The following is a 21136-nucleotide window of genomic DNA, read 5'->3' on the forward strand; positions in this document are numbered from 1 at the left end:
TCAGTCGAAAGTCAGCCCAAAATCAGCGGGTTGGAGACAAGAATAACCTACGCTGTGACTACTGTGGGAAACCTCGCCATACCCGAGAGAATTGCTACAAACTGCACGGGAGACCACCCAATTGGAGGGTGAACAAACCTGGTGGACAGAATATACCTACAGCAAACGAGGCCGAATCATCCCCATTCAGCAAAGAGCAAATAGATCATCTACTTAAACTTCTAAAATCTTATTCGTCACCTAATACTCCCATCGGGTCTATGGCACAAACAGGTAGCAATTCTTTGGCATTCTCAATGCTAGGAAAATCCGGCCCTTGGATCATAGATTCAGGGGCCTCCGATCATATGACAAGTTGCTCTAACCTATTTAGTTCCTATTATCCTTGTTCCGGTTTTGAAAAAGTAAGAATAGCTGATGGTAGTCTTTCATCTATTGAAGGCAAAGGAAACATTAAAATTTCAGAAAAAATTACTCTGAAATCTGTTTTACATGTTCCAAAACTTGCCTGCAATCTTCTTTCTGTCAGCAGATTGTCGAAAGATACTAACTGCTCCATTCTTTTTCTTCCTTCCACTTGTGTTTTTCAAGACCATAACTCAGGGAAGACGATTGGAACTACTAGAGATAAATGGACTCTACTACTTTGATGAAACCTCTACTGGTAACAAAAAAGTTCATGGTTTAAGTAGTACGAGTTCAATCCATGTCTGTGATCAAGTTATATTATGGCATAGAAGATTAGGACATCCTAGTTTTCCATATCTCAAATATTTATTTCCTAAAGTGTTTAAAGGAGTTGATTGGTCAAAACTTCATTGTGAGTCTTGTCATTTGGCTAAAGATCATTGTGCTTTATTTCCAATAAAACCTTATTCTGCTTCAAAATCATTTTATTTGTTACATAGTGATGTTTGGGGCCCATCTAAGGTTAACACACTTTCTGGAAAAAAATGGTTTGTGACTTTTATTGATGACCATACAAGGGTATGTTGGGTTTACTTGTTGGAAGGGAAATCAGAGGTTGAACAAAGATTTAAAGAATTTTTCCTAATGATTGAAAATCAATTTCAAACCAAAATTGGTATTCTAAGATCAGATAATGGGACTGAATACTTTAACAAATACTTAGGAGCATTTCTAACCGAAAAAGGTATTATCCATCAATCAACTTGTCGTGACACACCATGTTTTCTATGAATGTATCTAAATATCTCTGGGGAAATGCTCTCCTAACTGCATGTTATCTGATAAATAGAATGCCATCTCGAGTTTTAAAATATGAAACTCCTTTACAGAATCTAAAAAATTGTTTTCCCACATCTCGAATAACTACGGATCTTCCTTTAAAAGTGTTTGGTTGTGTCTATTATGTGTATATACCAAATGTTTTTCGATCAAAACTGGATCCAAAAGCTGAAAAATGTGTGTTTCTTGGTTATGCATCTAATAAAAAAGGGTACAAATGCTTTAATCCAGTTACAAAGAAATTTTTTGAGAGTATGGATGTACACTTTGTTGAGGACCAACCTTTCTTTCAAAAAAATTCTCTTCAGGGGGAGAACATAAGTAAGGAAAATAATTTTTGGGAAACTTTACCTATTCTAGAAGAATTTATACCTTTGATTAATTCTGATAAGCAAGGTTCGAAAACAATTGTTGAAAGAATGGAACCTAGTGATAGTACTCTTAATCCAAATTTGCCAGAAACTACGTTATTAGAGACAGGGGAGAAGTACTTCAAACGGATCACAATCCTCATCCTGAGCTTCAGTTTTATACCAGGAAGAAGTTTCACAAAAGTACTACTGTTCCAGTTGTTCCTACAGCAAAAGTCCAATCCAATTTGCCGAGTGAAGATCCTACAACTCAGAGTAATCCTTCTTCTACCCCTATTCCGTCTTTATCTAATGATTTGCCTAATCTGTCTTCTTCAGATCTTGACATTCCAATTTCATTAAGAAAAGGAACCCAAACTTGCACAAAACATCCTATTGCAAAATGCTTGTCATATGAGAAATTATCACATACTCATAAAGCATTTGTGTCTAGGATTTCTAATCTGTATGTGCCAAGAACTGTTCAGGAAGCATTAGATGATCCGAAATGGAGGTTAGCTGTGATGGAAGAGATGAATGCTCTTAGAAAGAGTAATACATGGAGTATTACTATCTACCCCATGACAAGAAGACAGTTGGATGCAAATGGGTGTTTATAGTAAAGTGCAAGGCTGATGGAAGTGTGGAGAGATACCAAGCAAGACTCGTAGCAAAAGGATTTACCCAAACTCATGGTATAGACTACCAAGAGACTTTTGCTCCTGTTGCTAAAATTAACTCTATCAGAATACTTCTTTCCCTTGCAGTTAATTTTAACTGGCCACTTCGTCAGTTCGATGTCAAGAATGCATTCTTGAATGGAGACCTAAAGGAAGAAGTATATATGAACCTACCACCAGGTTTTGAAGAAAGTCTTGGAAGAGGCAAAGTTTGCAGGTTAAAAAAATCCCTATATGGGCTAAAGCAATCACCAAGAGCTTGGTTTGAACGATTTGGGAATGCAATAAGGCGGCACGGCTTCTCACAAAGTCAAGTTGATCATACTTTATTTTTCAAGCACTCCGCCAAAGGTAAAATAGCTATTTTGATAGTGTATGTAGACGATATTATCATGACTGGGGATGATTTATTTGAAATCAACAAGTTGAAGAATAAGCTTGAGGCTGAATTTGACATTAAAGACTTGGGAAAACTTAAATATTTTCTCGGAATGGAGTTTGCAAGGTCCAAGGAGGGAATCTTTATCAACCAACGCAAATACATTCTTGATTTGCTTAAGGAGACAGGGATGACAGGTTGTAAAGCCGCAGAAACTCCAATGGACCCAAATATGAAGTTAAAAGCAGTAACAGTAAATGAGGTGGTTGATCGAGAACATTATCAAAGATTAGTTGGAAGACTAATCTATTTGTCGCACACAAGACCTGACATAGCCTTTGCAGTAAGTGTAGTAAGTCAGTTTATGCATTCACCTGGACCTACTCACTTTGAAGTTGTGTTCAAAATTTTGAGATATCTGAAAGGAACTCCGGGGAAAGGACTCTTGTTCAAAAATAGGGTCATCTCCAAGTCGAAGCCTACACAGATGCAGATTGGGCAGGTGATATAAATGATAGAAGATCTACTTCAGGTTACTGCACTTTGGTAGGAGGGAATTTGGTCACTTGGAGAAGCAAAAAACAGAGTGTTGTAGCAAGGAGTAGTGCAGAGGCAAAATTCCGCTTTGTTGCACATGGCTTTTGTGAAGTGCTATGGATCAAAAGGCTCCTAGAAGAATTGAAGGTTCCAACACCAACACCTATTAAAGTCTATTGTGATAACAAGGCAGCTATTTCCATAGCTCATAATCCAGTTCTACATGATAGAACAAAGCATGTAGAAGTGGATAAACACTTCATCAAGGAGAAGATAGATAGTGGCGTGATATGCATGTCCTACATACCCACCACAAGCCAAGTAGCAGACATTCTCACCAAAGGGCTTCCTAGGGCACAGTATGAGAACTTAGTTAGCAAGCTTGCCATGAGTGATATATTCATGCCAGCTTGAGGGGGAGTGTTGGAAGATTTCTGTAATTATGTATTATATTTGATTTTGTGCTATTTTAAGTAGTTGAGAGATTTGTGAGCTGTACAAATTTTTTAGGAATTAGCTTTATCTTCCCTTTAATTAGGGAGATATGTTACCTAGTTTGTATGCTTTAATTAGGGAGATTCGTTACCTAGTTTGTATCCTTTAATTAGGGAGATTTGTTACCTAGTTTGTTTCCTAGAGAGAGCTATAAATTTCGATGTACAGAAGCATAATGAGATATCCCATTCTTCATATCTTTTTGTCTCTTCTTTAAGTACATTATTGTTTTATGTTTAAATTGGTGTCTGTTAATTACTCTTTAGACTAGACAGTTATGAGACTCGTATTAGTTTAGAATGTTCTCAACCATTGGATAAACTTGGGGAGTTTATCCTGACAACGCTGACATTAGTGTGCTACTGAATTGGTGGAGCAACCTATCTCAGTTTCTAGGTTTGGACCCCAAGCACCACTAGTGGGTGTTTGGAAGAAATACTGGATCTAGACTAATTTCGAGTTATGCCTTGGACCATGGAGATAGATGGGCAAAACTGGAAAGCACTAGGTTTTTGGACTGAACTGTCTTTAATATGCTAACTAGTGAGATCCATCAAGGTTCAAATATCTGGGTATGTTGGGGCAGCTTGGGAAATTACTCAAGTGGGTGATCATAGTGATAGGATCAAGTTCTCAAGTACTAATATGTCAAATAATTAACAAACAACCTATTAATATGTCAAATAACAACAAAAATCTAAAATAATCAAGTTCTCAAGTACTCATCAATCAACATTAAGTTCATGATTTCAAGTAAGCTGCAAGCCATCAATGCAATACAATGAACAATCACATAGAGTCAAAGTCATGTCATAAGCAATTTTCTTTCAAAAAAAGAGAGACAATTTCTTACGAAAAAGAAGAGTCATAGACAGTTTTCTATCCAAAAAATGAGTCATAGACAATTTTATACAAAACAAAAGTCATAGACAATTTTCTACAAACGAAATGAGTCTAATGTTTCAGCCATTCTTCAAGACTCAACCAGCATCCTCTTCATCTTCATTGTCATCTGACTTGCGGTCATCAAAATTCTCTTTCATTTCTTCTTCAACTTTAACTTCAACATCAACTTCTTCTTCATCTTCCAATTGAAGTTGTCTTGGTCTTTTTCCACTAGCTTTTGTTGCTTTTGCTTGTGAAGTTGAAGCTCTAGACCTTGTATACCTTAGTGGCTCTTCAACTCCAGAAGCACGAGCAATATCTCCCCATGTTAGTGTATCATCATCAAATACCAAATCAGCTTCTGCACCATGCTCATCATGTCCTACCTCCCCCATTAACCATTAATTACTCTCATCTATATCTTTTAGTGAAATGGGGTCATTGGTGCTACGTGAGTCAAAACTTTCTTTAAGCATATGTTGAACTTAACAAATACCAAGTCATTCAATCGCTTCTGATCCAACCAATTTCTTTTCTTAGTATGAATTTGTTAATTCAAAAAATTAAAAGTGTAAATTTAAAATAATTTATCCAAAAAAATAGAAGTATTCTAGTGTAGTAGTTTGGCATACATCCCGATGCACTACATGTCAAACTTAGGACTTTCACTGCAATCTTTTGTAGATTTGGGGTAGAAGCACCAAATATGGTCCACCAATCAGCTAAAAAGTATAAATGTTAACTGAATTAGTGATTAGACTAACTAAAAATATTAGGAGTGTAAAATATTAATATTAAATCAATGTTATTATTTACCTAGTGCTTTAATCTTCCTTTGGGAAATAGCCATATCAAAACCAAAACTGCCTTCTGCAGGGTAAGCTGAATGCAAAAAAAGGTGGAAATGGAGTGAAAAAAGTAGGGAAATGATGAGGTTGGCTTGGGGATTAAATGACAAAGCAGGAAAGGGAGAGGGATCTATAAGAGGGGGAGGGGAGAAGAAAGGTCATTGAAAGGGTGGGGGTTTCTCTAATTTGTTTTATGGATTTAAAAATTCTTTTGTGGAATGTGAGGGGGTTAGGGTCAGGTAAGAGAAGGATGGTGATCTGCGATCTACTTAAAAGATAGAAATCGGATGTGGTGTTCTTCCAAGAAACCAAGTTGGATGCAGCGGAAGCAGAAATAATCAGAAGTGTTTGGAGGGCCAAGTAAGGTGGGTGAGTAAATTGGCGAGAGGAAGTGCGAGGGGTATCCTAACGATATGGGACAGATCAAAATGTAAGCTTGTCTCTTCTCATGTGGGGGCTTTTACGGTAACGGTAATCTTGGAGTTTGAGGGAGGCTTTCAAGGGTAATTCACTAAAGTTTATATGGGCCCACAATTAGTGCAGAGAGGGATAGGTTGTGGGAAGACCTGGCTGAAGCAAGAGGGGTGCACTCTATCCCATGGGTAATAGGGGGGGACTTTAATGTGGTTAGATTCTTGGAGGAAAGAAAGGGTGGAAATAGGCAGACAAGGGACATGAGAAGGTTTGCTGACTTTGTGGATGGTTTTGATCTTATTGTTCTCCCTTTGTTGGGGGCTCAATATACTTGGACTAATAACCAGGAAACCTCAGCATTGGTCAAGTTAGATAGATTTCTCATATCTCCAGATTGGGAAGATGCATTTAGTCCCATAAAGCAAGTGGCCCTCCCAAGACCTATTTCGAATCATGCTCCTATCCAGTTGGTGTGTGGAATGCAAAATCCGAATAAAACCCCCTTCAAAATGGAAAATATGTGGTTTGAAGAGGAGGGGCTGGTTCCCTTGTTGACCTCTAAATGGATTGAATTGCAGCTAGAAGGTACGAGTTCATTCAAATTTGCTAAGAAAATCAAAGTAGTCAAGGACACCCTGAAGTCTTGGAGACGAGAGTACCATGGGATATCAGAATCAAAGAAAAAGAGATGCCTTGAAGTGATTAAGGAGCTGGATACAGCTGAGGAATCCGGTCCTCTAACTGAGGAAGATAGAAAGAGAAGAGTGGAAGCAAAGATGTCCATTGACAGGCTACTGTTAGAGATGAAATTAAGTGGAGGCAAAGGGTCAAGGTCAAATGGCTTAAGGAGGGGGACAGGAACTCCACGTTTTTTCATAAAATGGAAAATGCAAGAATTAGATATAAGCAGCTTGTGAGGCTGGAGTTTGAGGAGTTAGTGGGAGAGGATGGGGCTAAAATGAAGCTCATTGCCACCAAGTACTTTGCAGAATTATTCCAGGAAATTTGGACTAGAAGACCTTATCCTACAAATCTAGAGTTTAGGAAGATTTCTGATTCTCAACAAAGAGAAATGGAAGCCCCCTTTACTGAGGCTGAAATATGGCATGTGATCAAGAATATGGAAGTAGATAAATCTCTAGGGCCAGATGGTCTTACAAGCCTTTTCTATAAGAAGTGCTGGGAGGTGGTGAAAGAGGATTTAATGAAAGTGTTTCAAGACTTCCATCAAAATGCAGCTCTAGAAAGAAGTCTAAATTCCGCGTTCATCTCCTTAATACCTAAAGTGGAAGGGCCAAAGGGGCAACCAACATTAAAGACTTCAGGCCCATCAGTTTATTAAATAGCTTCTGTAAAATTCTGGCTAAGGTTCTTGCAGAAAGAATGAAATCAGTGATGAATTCTATGATTGTAAAGAATCAATTTGTATTTATGCCGAGAAGATAGTTGTTAGATAGTGTCCTGGTGGCAAATGAATTGATAGTGATAAGGACGCACTAGACGACCTGCTCTAGGAACACTCTTGAATCAAGTTGTTATGTGCACCCAGAAGCTAGAAAACAAGCTATAGTTTATCAGATTAGAACCTTAAGGAAACTAATTCCTTAAAGACCCCAATCTTGAAGACGCCACAAAGGTTGATCACTCCCTTGATAAGTCAAGATATTGTATTCTACCAAGAACACAAGAAGGCAAGGCTAAGCTTGCTGAAAATACCTCTATATTATTGATCAATCTCGTATTACATAGTTGTGGCCTTTATATAGGCATGTAAACATCATTATCTTATAAGGAAACTCCTAATCTTACAAGGAAACTCCTAACTAATGATTATCTTATCAAGAAACACCTAAATGATGAGGATCCCTTTAATTTAGGAAAGCAAATCGGCCTTGATATAGAAATCCTTCTAAAAGACTATAACTAATGACAACTAAGCATAGAAAAGTCAAAGTAAACAGAACAAGATAAAGACAAGCCCAACAAGACAAAACAAGCCCATCAATACATCTTAACATGCAAATTGGGCCTTTTCTTATCATGTTCATGCGCCAAGCCCATCAAGCTTTGTTCTTCAAGTTCTAAGCCTTGCACATCGTCTTGCACATAAAGATAGGTGATTATCCTTGGTGAAGCTTTGGGAACTGTTAGAACAGTCTTAGAATCTTGTAGAACAGCCTCTTTGTCACGCACTTCCATGATTAAGCCTTGTAAAGCCTCTTTCATCCCCTTTGTTCTTACCCTAGTCATTGGCCCACCGATTCCTTGCAAAGGATCTTGAGATTATTTGGGAATATTAGCTTGAGCCATTTGGCCAGCACCTCGATCTCCATTAGATAGACTCAAGGAGAAGCGAAGGCAAATCAGGGTTGATTTGTAAGCTGGATCTGGAAAAAGCCTACGACCATGCTAATTGGAAGTGTTTGGATTTGGTACTGGAAATGATGAATTTTGGTCAGAAATGGAGGAACTGGATTAAAGTTTGTGTTTCTTCCCCCAAATTTGTGGTGCTAGTCAATGGTGAGTCAACTGACTTCTTTAAAAGCTCTAGAGGTCTCAGACAAGGGGACCCCCTTTCCCCTTTGATGTTCATTTGTATAATGGAGGTGTTGTCCCTCTTTGTTCATCGAGTTAGCGAAGAAGGCTTATGGAAAGGGTTTGAATCAGTTCCAGGTAGGGAAAAAGTGCAGTTACTCTAGTTTGCAGATGACACATTGCGTTTTATTGATGCAGATCTAAGTCAACTGAAAATCATGCTTGGGTTGTTAGTTGGTTTGAAGTGGCAACAAGTTTAAAGGTAAAATGTGCCAAGAGTAGAGTAATCCCTGTGGGGAAGGTTGAGAATCTTGAAGTGCTAGCTGAAGCTCTTGCTTGTCAAATCAGGTACCTTCCAACAATGTATTTAGGGCTCCCCTTGCAGGGCAAATGCTCTTCCTCTCTAATTTGGGATCCGGTGGTGGAAAGATTGAAAAGGAAATTGGCATCATGGAATGCCAAATATCTCTCTTTGGAGGGTAGAATCACTCTTCTAAAGTGTTCTCTGTCTAACCTCCCCTCCTATATCCCCTTTCTCTTCCCTATCCCTACCAAAGTGGCGATCAAAATAGAAAGACTACAAAGAAATTTCCTTTGGAAGGGCTAGGAGGAGGAAAAGAAAATACACTTAGTTAGTTGGAAACAGGTGTGTACTCCGAAAGAAAGAGGTGGCTAAGGGGTGAGAAATCTGAAAACTTTTAACAAAGCTCTTATGGGTAAATGTCTGGAGATTTGCTAGAGAAAGAACTAGCTGGTGGAGGTCTTTAATGGCAGACAAGTATAAAACAGATGGAGGGGATTGGACAACAACCTTGGTCCTTCCTTCCTTGGGTTGCTCTCTTTGGAAGAAAATTATGGAAATCTACCCTCTGGTTCAAAGTGGTTTGTCCCTTAAGTTGGGCTTATGTCTTCGCTTGAAATCTTGGAAAAACAATTGGTGTAACAATAGGTCCCTTGAAGAGTTGTTCCCTCGCTTGTTTCAACTTGCAAAGAATCAAGAGGTTATGGTGACAAATTGTTGTGAGTTGATGGGGATGTTAGACAGTTTTGTATGCCCTTAGCTTCAATCAAGATGATGTACTTTATGAGTTTATTGTAAATGAATAAAAGTGCATATTTGATTCATGTTCCCTTGGTATGTTTCTATGTAATACCCTTAAACTGGACACTTAATGAGACTCGTGTTAGTTTAGAATGTTCACAGCCAGTGGGTCGGTCTGGGGAGACCTATCCTGACAAGGCTGACACTGTGGTGCCACCAAGTCGGTTGGGGTGGCCTGTCTCAGCTGCCAGGGTGAGACCCTAGGCACATACAGTGTAGGATTAATTGAATCTATGAACTGGACCAGATTTCCAGTATTGCCCTGGATCTTGGAGATTGATGGGCAAAACTGAAAAGTTACACCCGACCCCTAGACTTGATTATGATATTGCACTAGGTGTCGAATTGGGTTGTCTTTGATATACCAATCAGTGAGATCCTTAGCAGGGGTCAAAACCTGGGTATGTTGGGACAGTCTGAGAATTCATCTGACTGGGTGATCATAGTGACAGGATCAGCCCCTTTGTCGGACAAAGGTAATGATCGGGGATGCACCTCTCTGTTGGAAACCAAGACTGCCGACAGCCAATTTCAATCGTTGAGATTTGTTTTGCAAAATATGTTTTATATAAGATATGAAAATATATATATTATGGTTTCGAAATTATTTGCAAAAGGTTTTAATTCCCGGGATCCATATAAGCAGAGAGTGCAACACTGCTCCTTGCAGCCGAGGGAGAGGTCCTCTCTTGTCGGGCAGTGTATGATCATTATGGGCTGAGAGGTTAAGTGTAAGACCATTGAGGATAATACCTGATGGGCTAATCTTGCATCTGCCCACAGTCCCTGGGTGTTACAAGGTGGCTTGGCCCAGGGACCACTTAGGGTAACTGTTGGGCCCATAGAGCCCATAAGATGGGTTTCAAGGGGTGCACTGTCCATAACAGTGTATTCGGCCAGGCCTTGTAACAAAGGCTGAGCCGAACCCATGTGGCTGATGTGTAGATCAATGTTTGGGTCCCACGCCATACAAGGAAGCCCAACTAGGTAGCAGCTTGGAAGGCTAAGTGAATACATAAACTTAAATGGGCCTTAAGCCCATTTCGAACTGGGTTGATTTGATTAGTCACTTAAAGGGGCAAATTCTGAGATGGATCAGCTGATAGGATTGGGCCCAGACCCTATCCACTTAGAGAGTCCAAGATCTAAATAAGATTTAGAGAGTCCAAGATCTAAATAAGATCTAAATAAGATTTAGATCTGGAAGCCTCCTAATTAGATTAGGAGATGGCTGATCTGATTTGCAGATAAGATAAGGGTTATCCCTTATCACTTAAAGGGACTTCTTATCCAAATACGATTTGGATCAGTAACTCCTAATGGGATTAGGAGCTAATCCCTTTAAGATTATAAAAGGAGGAGGGGGCGGCAGCCTTTAGACATGCAACACACAACTCATGTCTTCAAAGCTAAAATCACAAGAGAGAATTCTGCACCCTGCAAATACTCTCTTGCTGCCTCCTTCCTGCAGCCGCCGCCTCCAGCAGTTCAATCTCCTCTCTACAGGAGTAATCAAGATTCGATCTTGACATCAATCTTTTGGAGAAAAGATTGATTGGAGCTGTATTCACAAGCCATCCAGTTGATTCTTGCGAAGGGTCAAGTTCTTTTGGAAGAACACTGTTGATTCTGCTCCATCCTCCACTGCGCCATCTTCAATGGGAGCAGACTTTGGATCCTTCCTTGGGTGTGAACACCTCTGTTGGGAGTTACTGTTTCTCCGTATCGGGTATAATCCCTCCCTACTCCTTTTGGTCCAGATCTGGTTCAGTTTATGGTTCAAGAATGATCCTTGAAAATATGATTTTCTAAATAGGGAATACGATTCCCAGTTGAAGGGAGAGAAAAAATTTTGAAATTCGCTCCCTTATTCCGCAATCTTTGGGCGTCCATGTGATGGATATCCTATCCCTTCAGGGGAATAGTATTGTATGGAGCCCTAAGTTCAGAAGACCTTTCCAAGATTGGGAAGTGGAACAAGTGGTGAACCTGTTGGACTTGCTCTCTAGTCAAGTTTTGAACCCATTGGAAGAAGATGCTTGGATTTGGAAGTGGAATGCCGATGGATTATTCACTATAAGCTCTTTAGCCAAAAGACTAGCTAGTGAAGATCTGGATAACTTTCCTACTAATAGAATCTGGACTCAGATTCCTCCTCTCAAAGTGAATGCACTACTGTGGGTGGTGGTATTAGACAAAAATCTAACTAAACAGAATTTGACAAAAAGAGGAATTCTGATTCAAAACATGATGTGCGAGCTGTGTGGGCAAGCAGAGAAGGACAACAATCATCTCTTCATCAATTGTCCTTTTGCAGCTGGAATTTGGGTGTTAGACAGTGTATGCCCTTGGCTCCAATCAGATTGATGTACATATGCATTTATTGTAAATAAATAAAAATACATAATTGATTCATGTTATAATTGGTGTGTTTCTAAGTAATTACCCCTAAACTGGACACTTATGAGACTCATGTTAGTTTAGAATGTTCTCAGCCATTGGATAGACTTGGGGAAGTTTATCCTGCCAAGGCTGACACTAGTGTGCTGCCAAGAAGGTTGGGGTAGGGTATCTCAGCTGCCAGGGTTAGACCCGAAGCACATGCAGTGTGTGTTTGTTCGAAACACTAAACCTGGACCAATTTCCAATTATGCCCTAGACCTTGGAGACTGGTGGGCAAAACTGGAAAGTTACACATAACCCCTAGACTTGATTATGGTACTACACTAGGTGCCGGATTGGGTTGTCTTTGATATGCCAATCAGTGAGATCCTTTGGGGGTGAAAACTTGGGTATGTTGGGTCAGTTTGAGAATTCACTCGAGTGGGTAATCATAGTGATAGGATCAGCCCCTTTGTCGGACAAAGTGAATGACCGAGATTGCACTCTCTCTGATGGAAACCAAAACTGTTGGCAGTCGATTTCCAAATTGTTTGAGATTTGTTTTGCAAAATATATTTATATGATAATATATATATATATATATATATATATATTATGTTTTAAGAAAAAGGTTTGCAAAAGGTTTTAATTCCCTGGACTCATCCGAGTATAGAGACCATTTAGGGTTGAGAGGTTAAGTGTAAGAGACCATTTAGGGTTGTTTTACCAGATGAGCTACATCTCACTTAAGTCCATTGTCCTTGGGCCTTCATAGGATGGCTGGACTCAAGGATCCTTTAGTGTAAATGTTGGGCCCATTAAGAGCCTATACTGATGGACTTAGGGGTTCATTGTACTTGACAGTGAATTTGGCCAGGCTTTTTCACAAAAGTTGGGCCGAACCCATATGGAATTATGTGAGGTCATTGTTGGGGTCCCACGCCATACATAGAGCCAAATGGGCCAACAACTATCTAGGGCCATGAGCCACTTACTTAATGGGCCTAAAGCCCATGATTAATCAGATTAATTAAGAAGTCATAGGATAGCTTAAGCAGTCATGTGACATGGGTGAATATGGGTATGGATATGGGTTTGGATCAGCAATTAGGATAAGAGGATAACTCTTATCCACTTAAAGAGTCCATATCCAAATAAATATTTGGATTAAAGACTCCTCCTAATTGGATTAGGAGTGCCAATCCTTAAGGCTTATAAAAGGAGGAGGGGGTGAATTACTCCAGTAACACTTCTGCTCTAAGTTCTCTCCTTTTGCTCTTGACGCCCAAAACCCTAGTTCGACCTCCAGTTCTTGAACTGATAGAAATCAGTTCTGATATCTGATTTTTGCACGAACATATCAGATTCAATTCATGCTCACACCCTTGCTCGATCCAAGTTGTTGGATTACAGTTCTTGCTGAAGGATTGTGTTGCTAAACCGGCTTCAACCTAAGTTGCACCATCTTCACTGGAAGCTGGTTTTGGTACCTTCTTTGGGTGTGAACTACCACTTTGGGAGCTACACTTGTGGATTCCGTATCAAGTATACTTCTCCCTTCTTTTTGGTTTCAAATTTAGTCCGGTTTGGTACAAGAACAATCCTTAAAAAATGCAGTTTTTCTAAAACTGAGAATACGATTCCCGAAAGGGTAAAATTTGGAACCATTTTCTCTCATCGGAAGGTATTTCCTGGGTCATGCCAAATCAGGTTTCGGATCTTCTAAGGAGTTGGGATTTGTTAGGCCTTTCTAAGTTGGCTGGAAGTGTGTGGTGGGTTATCCCTGCAGCTGTTATCAATTCCATATGGGCAGAGAGAAACAGAAGAATCTTTCAGAATTAGAAAAAGGAGGCGAACTGTCCTGTGTCTGGTGCAGTGGGAAAGCTTGTATCGTGGACAGCAGGTGTAAAAGGCATACAGCCAAGAGTCTTGGGGTCTCAATTAAGTTCTGTTAGTATATTTGAATTGTAATGTAAACTGAGAGGCTGTTCTCAGTCTTTGCTCCCTTCTGGGAGGCCTTTGTATGGTTCTGATTTCTATTAATAAATTTACCTTTAACTTTTTCAAAAAAAAAAATGAATGCAGTTAAATATAATAAAATTGTACAGCTAATCTACAAATAATTGATTAAAACATGGCTTGGTAACTGCATAAAAGTGTTGATTATTGTTGATGCATGAGTGGTGCAACATGGGCACTCAAAATATGAACTGAGATAAATCAATTATCCTCAGTACATAGACTCGTAGAGGGAAAAAAAATGTTCCACAGAATAATAAAAATAACAGAAAAATGAAAAACAATTTCATTAGAATTAGACAAGCCAGAAAACATACCCACGTACAGGAATTGAGAGTTTTTTGGCAGCAAGAGTAATAGCTCGATAATGGATAAGACTATCTTCAATGCTGCAATTGATGTTAGACTTTGAAAAGGACTCTGAAGCTGATGCAAAAATAGCCACTTCCTTAGCTCCAGCTGCAATAGCTGCTTCAAAACCCTACAAAGAGGCAACGTAAAATTGTCAAGATTTTCTTTAGAAAAATTTTACATGGTTTTAGATCCAGGCAAGATTGCTTACTTTAAGGTTAGGTGTTAAGACAGGGAATCTTACACCTTCAATCTTCTGAACTGCTTCCATTACACCCTTTGCATCAGCTAGCTGAAACATAATATGTAAATCATGCCTGGCTTCATTTTTCTTTTTTATTATTTTTTTGTAACATTCTCAAAAAGTTATTTGTTAGAAAAGTGTAATAGTCAAAGGTAGCAGACCAATAAAAGCCATAATATAGTATAAACTATAAAGTCTAAACATAAGATGTAAATTTTCTGCTTTTAAGCATATCCCTCTAACTAGTTTTGACCAACATTTTATTTATTATGTGTAGCAATATTTATTGCCTTCAAAACCCTCTTCTATTGATAATAAAAACTGAGCAATGAACAAATAAAATCAAAATGCAGTAGATATACAAGAAGACAAGGAGAAAATACAAGTATCCCAAAAGAGATCAAAGAAGGATTTCCAGAAATTATAGGTGCACATGCACTGGCCTTGGATTTGGCCATGCTATGTTCAGTGCTTTAAAAGTGAGAAGCGCAACTAAAGCACAAGGGTTTCCTATAGCCTAAGGCATGCACATGAGAAAAATGAGGCACAACTCTTGAAAAAAAAATCAAAAGAAAAGCTTAAAATACAAAAATCTCATGAGTTAAATTGTTTAGAGCATCATGTTATTAAATGGTGATAAGAAATCACGTGTTGAGATAGAAAGAGAATTTATTAAGAAATAATAGAACTCAACCCCTATTATTAATATGAATATTGAAGCCCCTTCTGAAAGCCATTATCAATATTCATGTTATTAATGTTAATAATGAAGCCTGTTCAATTCCTATATAGCTAAATTTTTTAAACTCTAAACATCAATAGGTAACACAAATTCAAGATTCATCAAAACATAACAGTAAATCAGGTGAGGTGCACCCCGGAAAATGAGACTCACCTGTTAGCCTATGCACACCTTTTAAAACAATAGCTGAGCTCTGGCCCAGTTCTAAAGATCTCTATAAAGAACTCGAGTCAATACCAGGTGAGGCTTAGCCCTGTTAATAACCTGACCTATCCCTGTACCCCTGTAAAATATCATGTACTTTATTTTTTAATTTGCAAAATATTAATTGTAACTCATATGGACAATAATACATTTACCTTAATGAAATTAAGTTTTCATGTATTAAATACTTTTGAGAAAGGAAAAGCATAGTATAATGTCTTGATATCAAAAGTATGGTCCTCTGTACAATGAGAAACTGTACATGCATCCAATTGGAGACCCGAAAAAAACATCCACCCTCAAAAAAGAAGAAAAGGCATCATTTCCGAATCCATGATGGGCAGACATCCAGCCCTTTAAAAACCCTTCTGCTGCATTAATAACCACTGATTCAGATGCTGACTTCTGCCTCTGCAGTTTCTTTCAAGCCAAATTGCCCACGACATTGCAGCTGGAATTGAGAACCAACAGATGTTCCCTTTTCTTGCCATACCCAGAACTTGCCACCCCTCTAACAGTTCTTTCACCAACCCAGGGGCACAACAATGCAAGTTTATAGCTCCAAGAAAATAATGCCAGATTGAAGCACTAAAACTACAGTGCAGAAATAAGTGACTAGAAGTCTCCTCTTGGTTACAGAAAACACACAGCAAATCTGGAACATTAAAACCTTTCTTCAACAGCATGGATTTTGTCAAACATTTTTCCCAAACAGCCACCCATATGAAGAATTTTACTTTGGGGGGAGCTGCATTCCGCCAGATGATCTTACATGGGAATAAAACTGTTGCCTCACCAACAAGACCAATATAGAAGGATTTAACAGAAAACTCTCCAGTGTTTGTCCACTTCCAACACCTTGAATCTTGAACTTGCAGGTACAGCTGATGATTTTGAAGGACATCAAAAAGTCAGACCGCTGATGCAGTAGGGTTGGAACAAACTAACACAAGACAGAAAGAGAGAGGAAGAGAGAGTAGAAAGGGTAGAGAAAGAGAAAAGAGAGAGAAATCCCAAGGAATCACTCCAAGGAACACAATAATTACAAAAAGTGCCACTCTTTGTCTTGTGCACCAAGAAACACAATAACTTTCTATCTTCTAATGTAAATAAACTGAAAATTGAAAGACAAGCACTACTAAGCTATAGGAACAAGATGCTATAGCCCAAGTCCACATTGGGCTGGTCAAAATGACAAAAATACCCCTGACCAGATCAGTCCAAGTCCCAAGAGTCTTCTCCATGCCAAATCAGAACCTGTTCGTTGGCCTTCTTACGAGAATAGGCCTTATAATACATAAGACCGACACCCATCAACCGCCAAAGCTAGTTTCCAGTCATTAAAACTTCTTGTGAACCAGACAAACTGTGAAGGTGATTGTGGAGAAATATAGATCAAGGAATAATGGGTTGGATGCTGTTATTCCCCACGGTACTTACGGTTGTGGGTGTGGAAAGGAATTTGTAAGGCTTATAAGCAGTTCAGTAGGTGCATCAAATTTAAAGTGGGACATGGAAGAAAAATCAGGTTCTGGTTAGACCTGTGGGCTGGTGAATGCACTCCAAAAGAGTTGTTCCCGGCCTTGTATAATATGGATGCAGATAAGGAGGCTTTAGTGGCTGGTTCTTTTTTGTTTCAGGAAGGCAGATTAGTTTGGGTTCCTCTCTTTAGGAGAAGTTTTAATGACTGGGAAATTCAGCAGATGGCAGAGTTTCTTAATCTGTTACAAAACCAACAACTAGATGTCCAGATGCAAGACTCAAGAGTGTGGAAATGGACACAAAGTTAGGAGAATACTCAGTCAAATCTTTTTACAATTTTGTAGTGGGGAGGCCTGAAAACCCTTTCCCGAATCAGGTAATTTGGGGGATTTTGGCTTCTCCAAAAGTCAAGTTTTTTGTATGGGTGGTGGTTCTGGACAGGTGTTTGTCCAAAGAAATGCTGCTGAAAAAAGGGCTCTTTTTGTCAGATTGGAGGTGATGTTTTTGCAATGAGCAAGTGGAATCATCCAGGCATCTCCTCCTCCACTGCAAGTTTAGTTCTGCAGTTTGGCCTCACTTCTTCAAATCTCTGAATCTAAGTTGGTGTATGCCAGCGTCAGTTAGAGATCTGTTTGAGGAATGGCAAATTCGGGGTATGTCTGAAAAAGGAAAATTATGCTGGAATTCCATCCCTTTGGCAGTGCTGTGGGCTGTGTGGTCAGAAAGGAACAATAGGATTTTTGAAAAAAAAAAATCTTCTACTAAAGTGGAGGTCATTAACTGGTCAATAAAGGTTTTGAAAAGTTGGATGTCTATACATACTGTTTTTAAAGATAGTTTTCTGATTATACTTTTTTGAGGATGGCCTTTTGAGGTCCTTTTGTAAAGCTACTCAATGTACAGATGACCTATTATTAATACGATCATACTTTACCTTTTCTCAAAAAAAAATTATAACTTCTCGTGAAGAAAGGAGACCATATAATCCTATTGTTTTCCACCATAAAAGAATCTGCAACTAAATTCATGACTCTTGCTAACTGCATCTCCAAAATTACCACAAGAAATTTTTCTCTTATAAGGCTCCCCATCCCAGCTGATCCGGGAAACAATGCAGCAATGATACCATCTTTGTCCCTAAAGGCCTTCCCTACTCCAAAGGGATTAGATTACTCTTTACCCCTACTACTCCCATCAAAATTATAAAGTATTCTAAAGGATGTAGGATCTTTGTGATTAATGTGCAGGCTGCTTCTTTGAAAATTTTTTGCCACCTCACCCAATCCCACCAAACATCATCATAGGAATAAAAGGTGAGAATATTTCCAATTTTCTAACCCAATGAATCACCCAAGCTGATGTAGGATCTTTGTGATTCAGAACTATTCCTGCAACAACTGAGGTCTGAGTGTGTAGCACAAACAAAGGACTAGTAGAGAAAGAAGAGGAGAGATGGAAATAAGATGAAACCCTAGGCAATACACCGCCAACTTGACAATCACACCAAATTCTGTAGAGAAGCTTTCTTCTTCATTAGTAAAAACTGTCCTCCAAATGAGCCTTACAAACTTAATAAGAAGAAGCTCCCAAAGTAAAAAACTTGCCCAACAAGCCACTTTAAGAGAGAAAAAAAAAAAAAAAAAAAGCTAGATTAGACTAAACCTGCCCCAAGCAATTACAAACATAAAGCCAAACAAAGGGAAATTACTAGACTAAGACCTGTTCCCAAACATAACCCCTAAACATGCAAAAGTACAAAAATGCCCCTGCTGACCAGAAATGTAAGAAAACCAAATAAGTCCTGTCCAGCAGTAAGCTTAACCACACAAAGAGCATCTTAGGTGGATTGAAGACTCTAGGGTCTTCCTAAATTCATCCTCTACTAATCCAGCTCCCATGTGTGCCCCATATCTTCGTAATTATGCCAAACGAGCACAGTAGCAGATTTGATTCTCTTTTGACATGCCTTAAGCCGATCCCGATCATCTCTCCCCGGCTTGGAAAAACTCGGCTCCATCGAGTAAAAGAATGGTACCTCTCATACATATCACAATTCAGGCATTAGAACTCATTGGCAGTGATCCAAGTGCAATCAAAGTGAGGATGGCCTTTCCATTTGACAAGAAACTTGTGATATCCCCCATGTCGTGTTGAAACAATTTGATCATCAATAACATCTTTGATCTCTTCCTTGGTAATGGGGGCTGATGGTAAGCAGCCAACGAATAGGTCCATATTGGTTGTATCACCATGATACTGTACGGACCGATTTATGTCTCTTATATCTTCTTTTCTTTTTTGGCTCTTGGGACCACACCTTTATGTTGTAACTTATGTACATTATCCTTTTGCTTTATTCTTTCTTGTAACAGAGACACAACTGTCCTTTCCATAACTCTGTACACTTCCATATATAAGATATCTTTTCTGGGCGTGTGACCCACTAGAACACACCCTTTCATTTTTTGGTTCTTCTCTGGTTTGAAGTGAGTTGACATGGTATCAGAGCAGGTTTTTTCAACCTGTCCTTGATTGAAATCTGTCTTGGTTTGGCCAGGATATTTTGCTTAATGATGTCAAACTCAGGGTCTAGTAAGAAATTCAAACACCCTATTTCTCTCCACCAACTTCCTATACATTTCAGCATCATTCTTACTCTCCCATACAACTATCTCCATAACATCAATTTCTTGCCATAGGGATTTCAGTATAGAATAGTAGATTGCTACACTCTTCTCCCCCTGTCTTAGGTTTTTCACGTCACTTTTCAACTTGTAGACTCTGGCTACATTCAACTTCTGTGAATAGGTCTCAGTAACACTATCCCATATCTCCTTAGCCGAAGACATCCAGAAATAATGCTTACTTATATGAGGTTGCATAAAGTTGACCAACCATCCAATAACTGTATAATCCATTTCTCAAATTCAGGGTCCGTCTCTTCGGGTTTCACTTTACTACCTGTGAGATACCCGAGTTTTCCTCTACTACAGACATAAATTCTTATAGATTGTGCCCAAGCAAGATAATTTGTCCCATCTAGCTTGATTGTGGTCACACCAGTCATAACGGAATCTACTGAGCCGAGGCCGGAAACCGGCACTTGCTTGAACTCACTTCCATATGGCTCCATTAATCAAACAAAAATCAAAGAACTAGAAATTTGGTCTATATAAACTTACTTGAAGTCAAACTAGAAACCAGATGCTTGAAAACTAGGGTTTTACTCCGTCCAATTGTTGGGGAGGAAGAGAGAAGATACAGCGCTCCTACCAGAGCTTCCCAATCACTTCCAAACCTGAGTCGCCCTCCTTTAGGAGTCAAAAGACACCTCCCAAGCACAGAGCACCACACCCAAAGCTTCACCTTTACCTATACCTTCGAAAATCTCTATTCGGCTAAGGTTTTGAGCAGCAACAGAACAGCACCACTTCTTGGCAATATCCAGCCAGATTTAAACTCTCCAAACCCTCTACGAACTAGGCCAGAGATCCTCTAAGCTATAGAGAACCTATCTCTCCATACACTCTCTTAACCGAAGGGTGTATGGGAAAAGAGGAAGAATAAAAGAAGGAAGAAAGAAACCTGCTCTGATACCAAGATGTAAACTAGTCCTCAAAAATAGGTGTAAACTTGAAAAATTAGGGAGAAAAAGGAGGAAGAAAAGTAAGAGCAGCAGTACAAGAGAAGAAAATGGAGAAAAGAGGAGGAAGAAGAAGAAAGGTTCAAATGATCCTTCCCTCTCTTCTCTAATCCTTTTTACTAAAATTAATGTTAAAATAGGGCGGCCAGTTAGGCAGTAACATAAAGAGATCAAACAAAAAAGAAATAACAGGCCCATTATCTAACAGGAAAATAGAAAAAATATTACAAGAGAAGATACTAGGACCCATTCGTCCCAGTCTCTTTATAGATGGGAGGAAGATTTTGAATTTCCTAATGCATCTGAGACCTGAATATGAAATTGTAAAGTCCAACATTATCAGTATGGGCACTCCTCCGGCACTTGACACAATTTTGGGTGAACTTCTCAAGGAAGAAAATAGACTCATTACTCAATCGACCTTGGGGTTGAAATCTGATTCTGGAACAGAGACAGCCTTTCTGATGAACAAATCGCAAGGACTTGCCCCAAGAACGTGTTATGAATGTAAGGAATATGGACACATTATTTCACATTGTCAGAAGAAAATTTTTTGTACTTATTGTAAGCAACATGGGCATATCATTTCTGAATGT

At 39.0% G+C, this 21136-nt stretch overlaps 1 protein-coding gene across 3 annotated transcripts in view; it reads right to left on the reverse strand.

Annotated features, from left to right (window-relative positions):
• The window catches only part of LOC148871569 (hydroxymethylglutaryl-CoA lyase, mitochondrial-like), a 77185-nt gene that overhangs the window by 21594 nt on the left and 34455 nt on the right, over nucleotides 1-21136 (reverse strand). For 2 of the 3 annotated variants that reach the window (XM_088973421.1, XM_088973422.1), the window contains exons 5-6: nucleotides 14437-14517; nucleotides 14192-14355 (exon numbers count right to left, since the gene is read on the reverse strand). In XM_088973421.1, the coding sequence (XP_088829547.1) occupies nucleotides 14192-14355; nucleotides 14437-14517 (245 nt within the window). Of the gene's footprint in view, nucleotides 1-14191; nucleotides 14356-14436; nucleotides 14518-15571; nucleotides 16300-21136 lie in introns of those variants that run through there. The other variant, XM_088973423.1, reaches the window with a different exon arrangement.

This window comes from Nelumbo lutea, chromosome 2, assembly GCF_056320005.1.
Source record: "Nelumbo lutea isolate HS-2025 chromosome 2, American lotus-T2T, whole genome shotgun sequence".
Lineage (NCBI taxonomy): Eukaryota > Viridiplantae > Streptophyta > Magnoliopsida > Proteales > Nelumbonaceae > Nelumbo > Nelumbo lutea.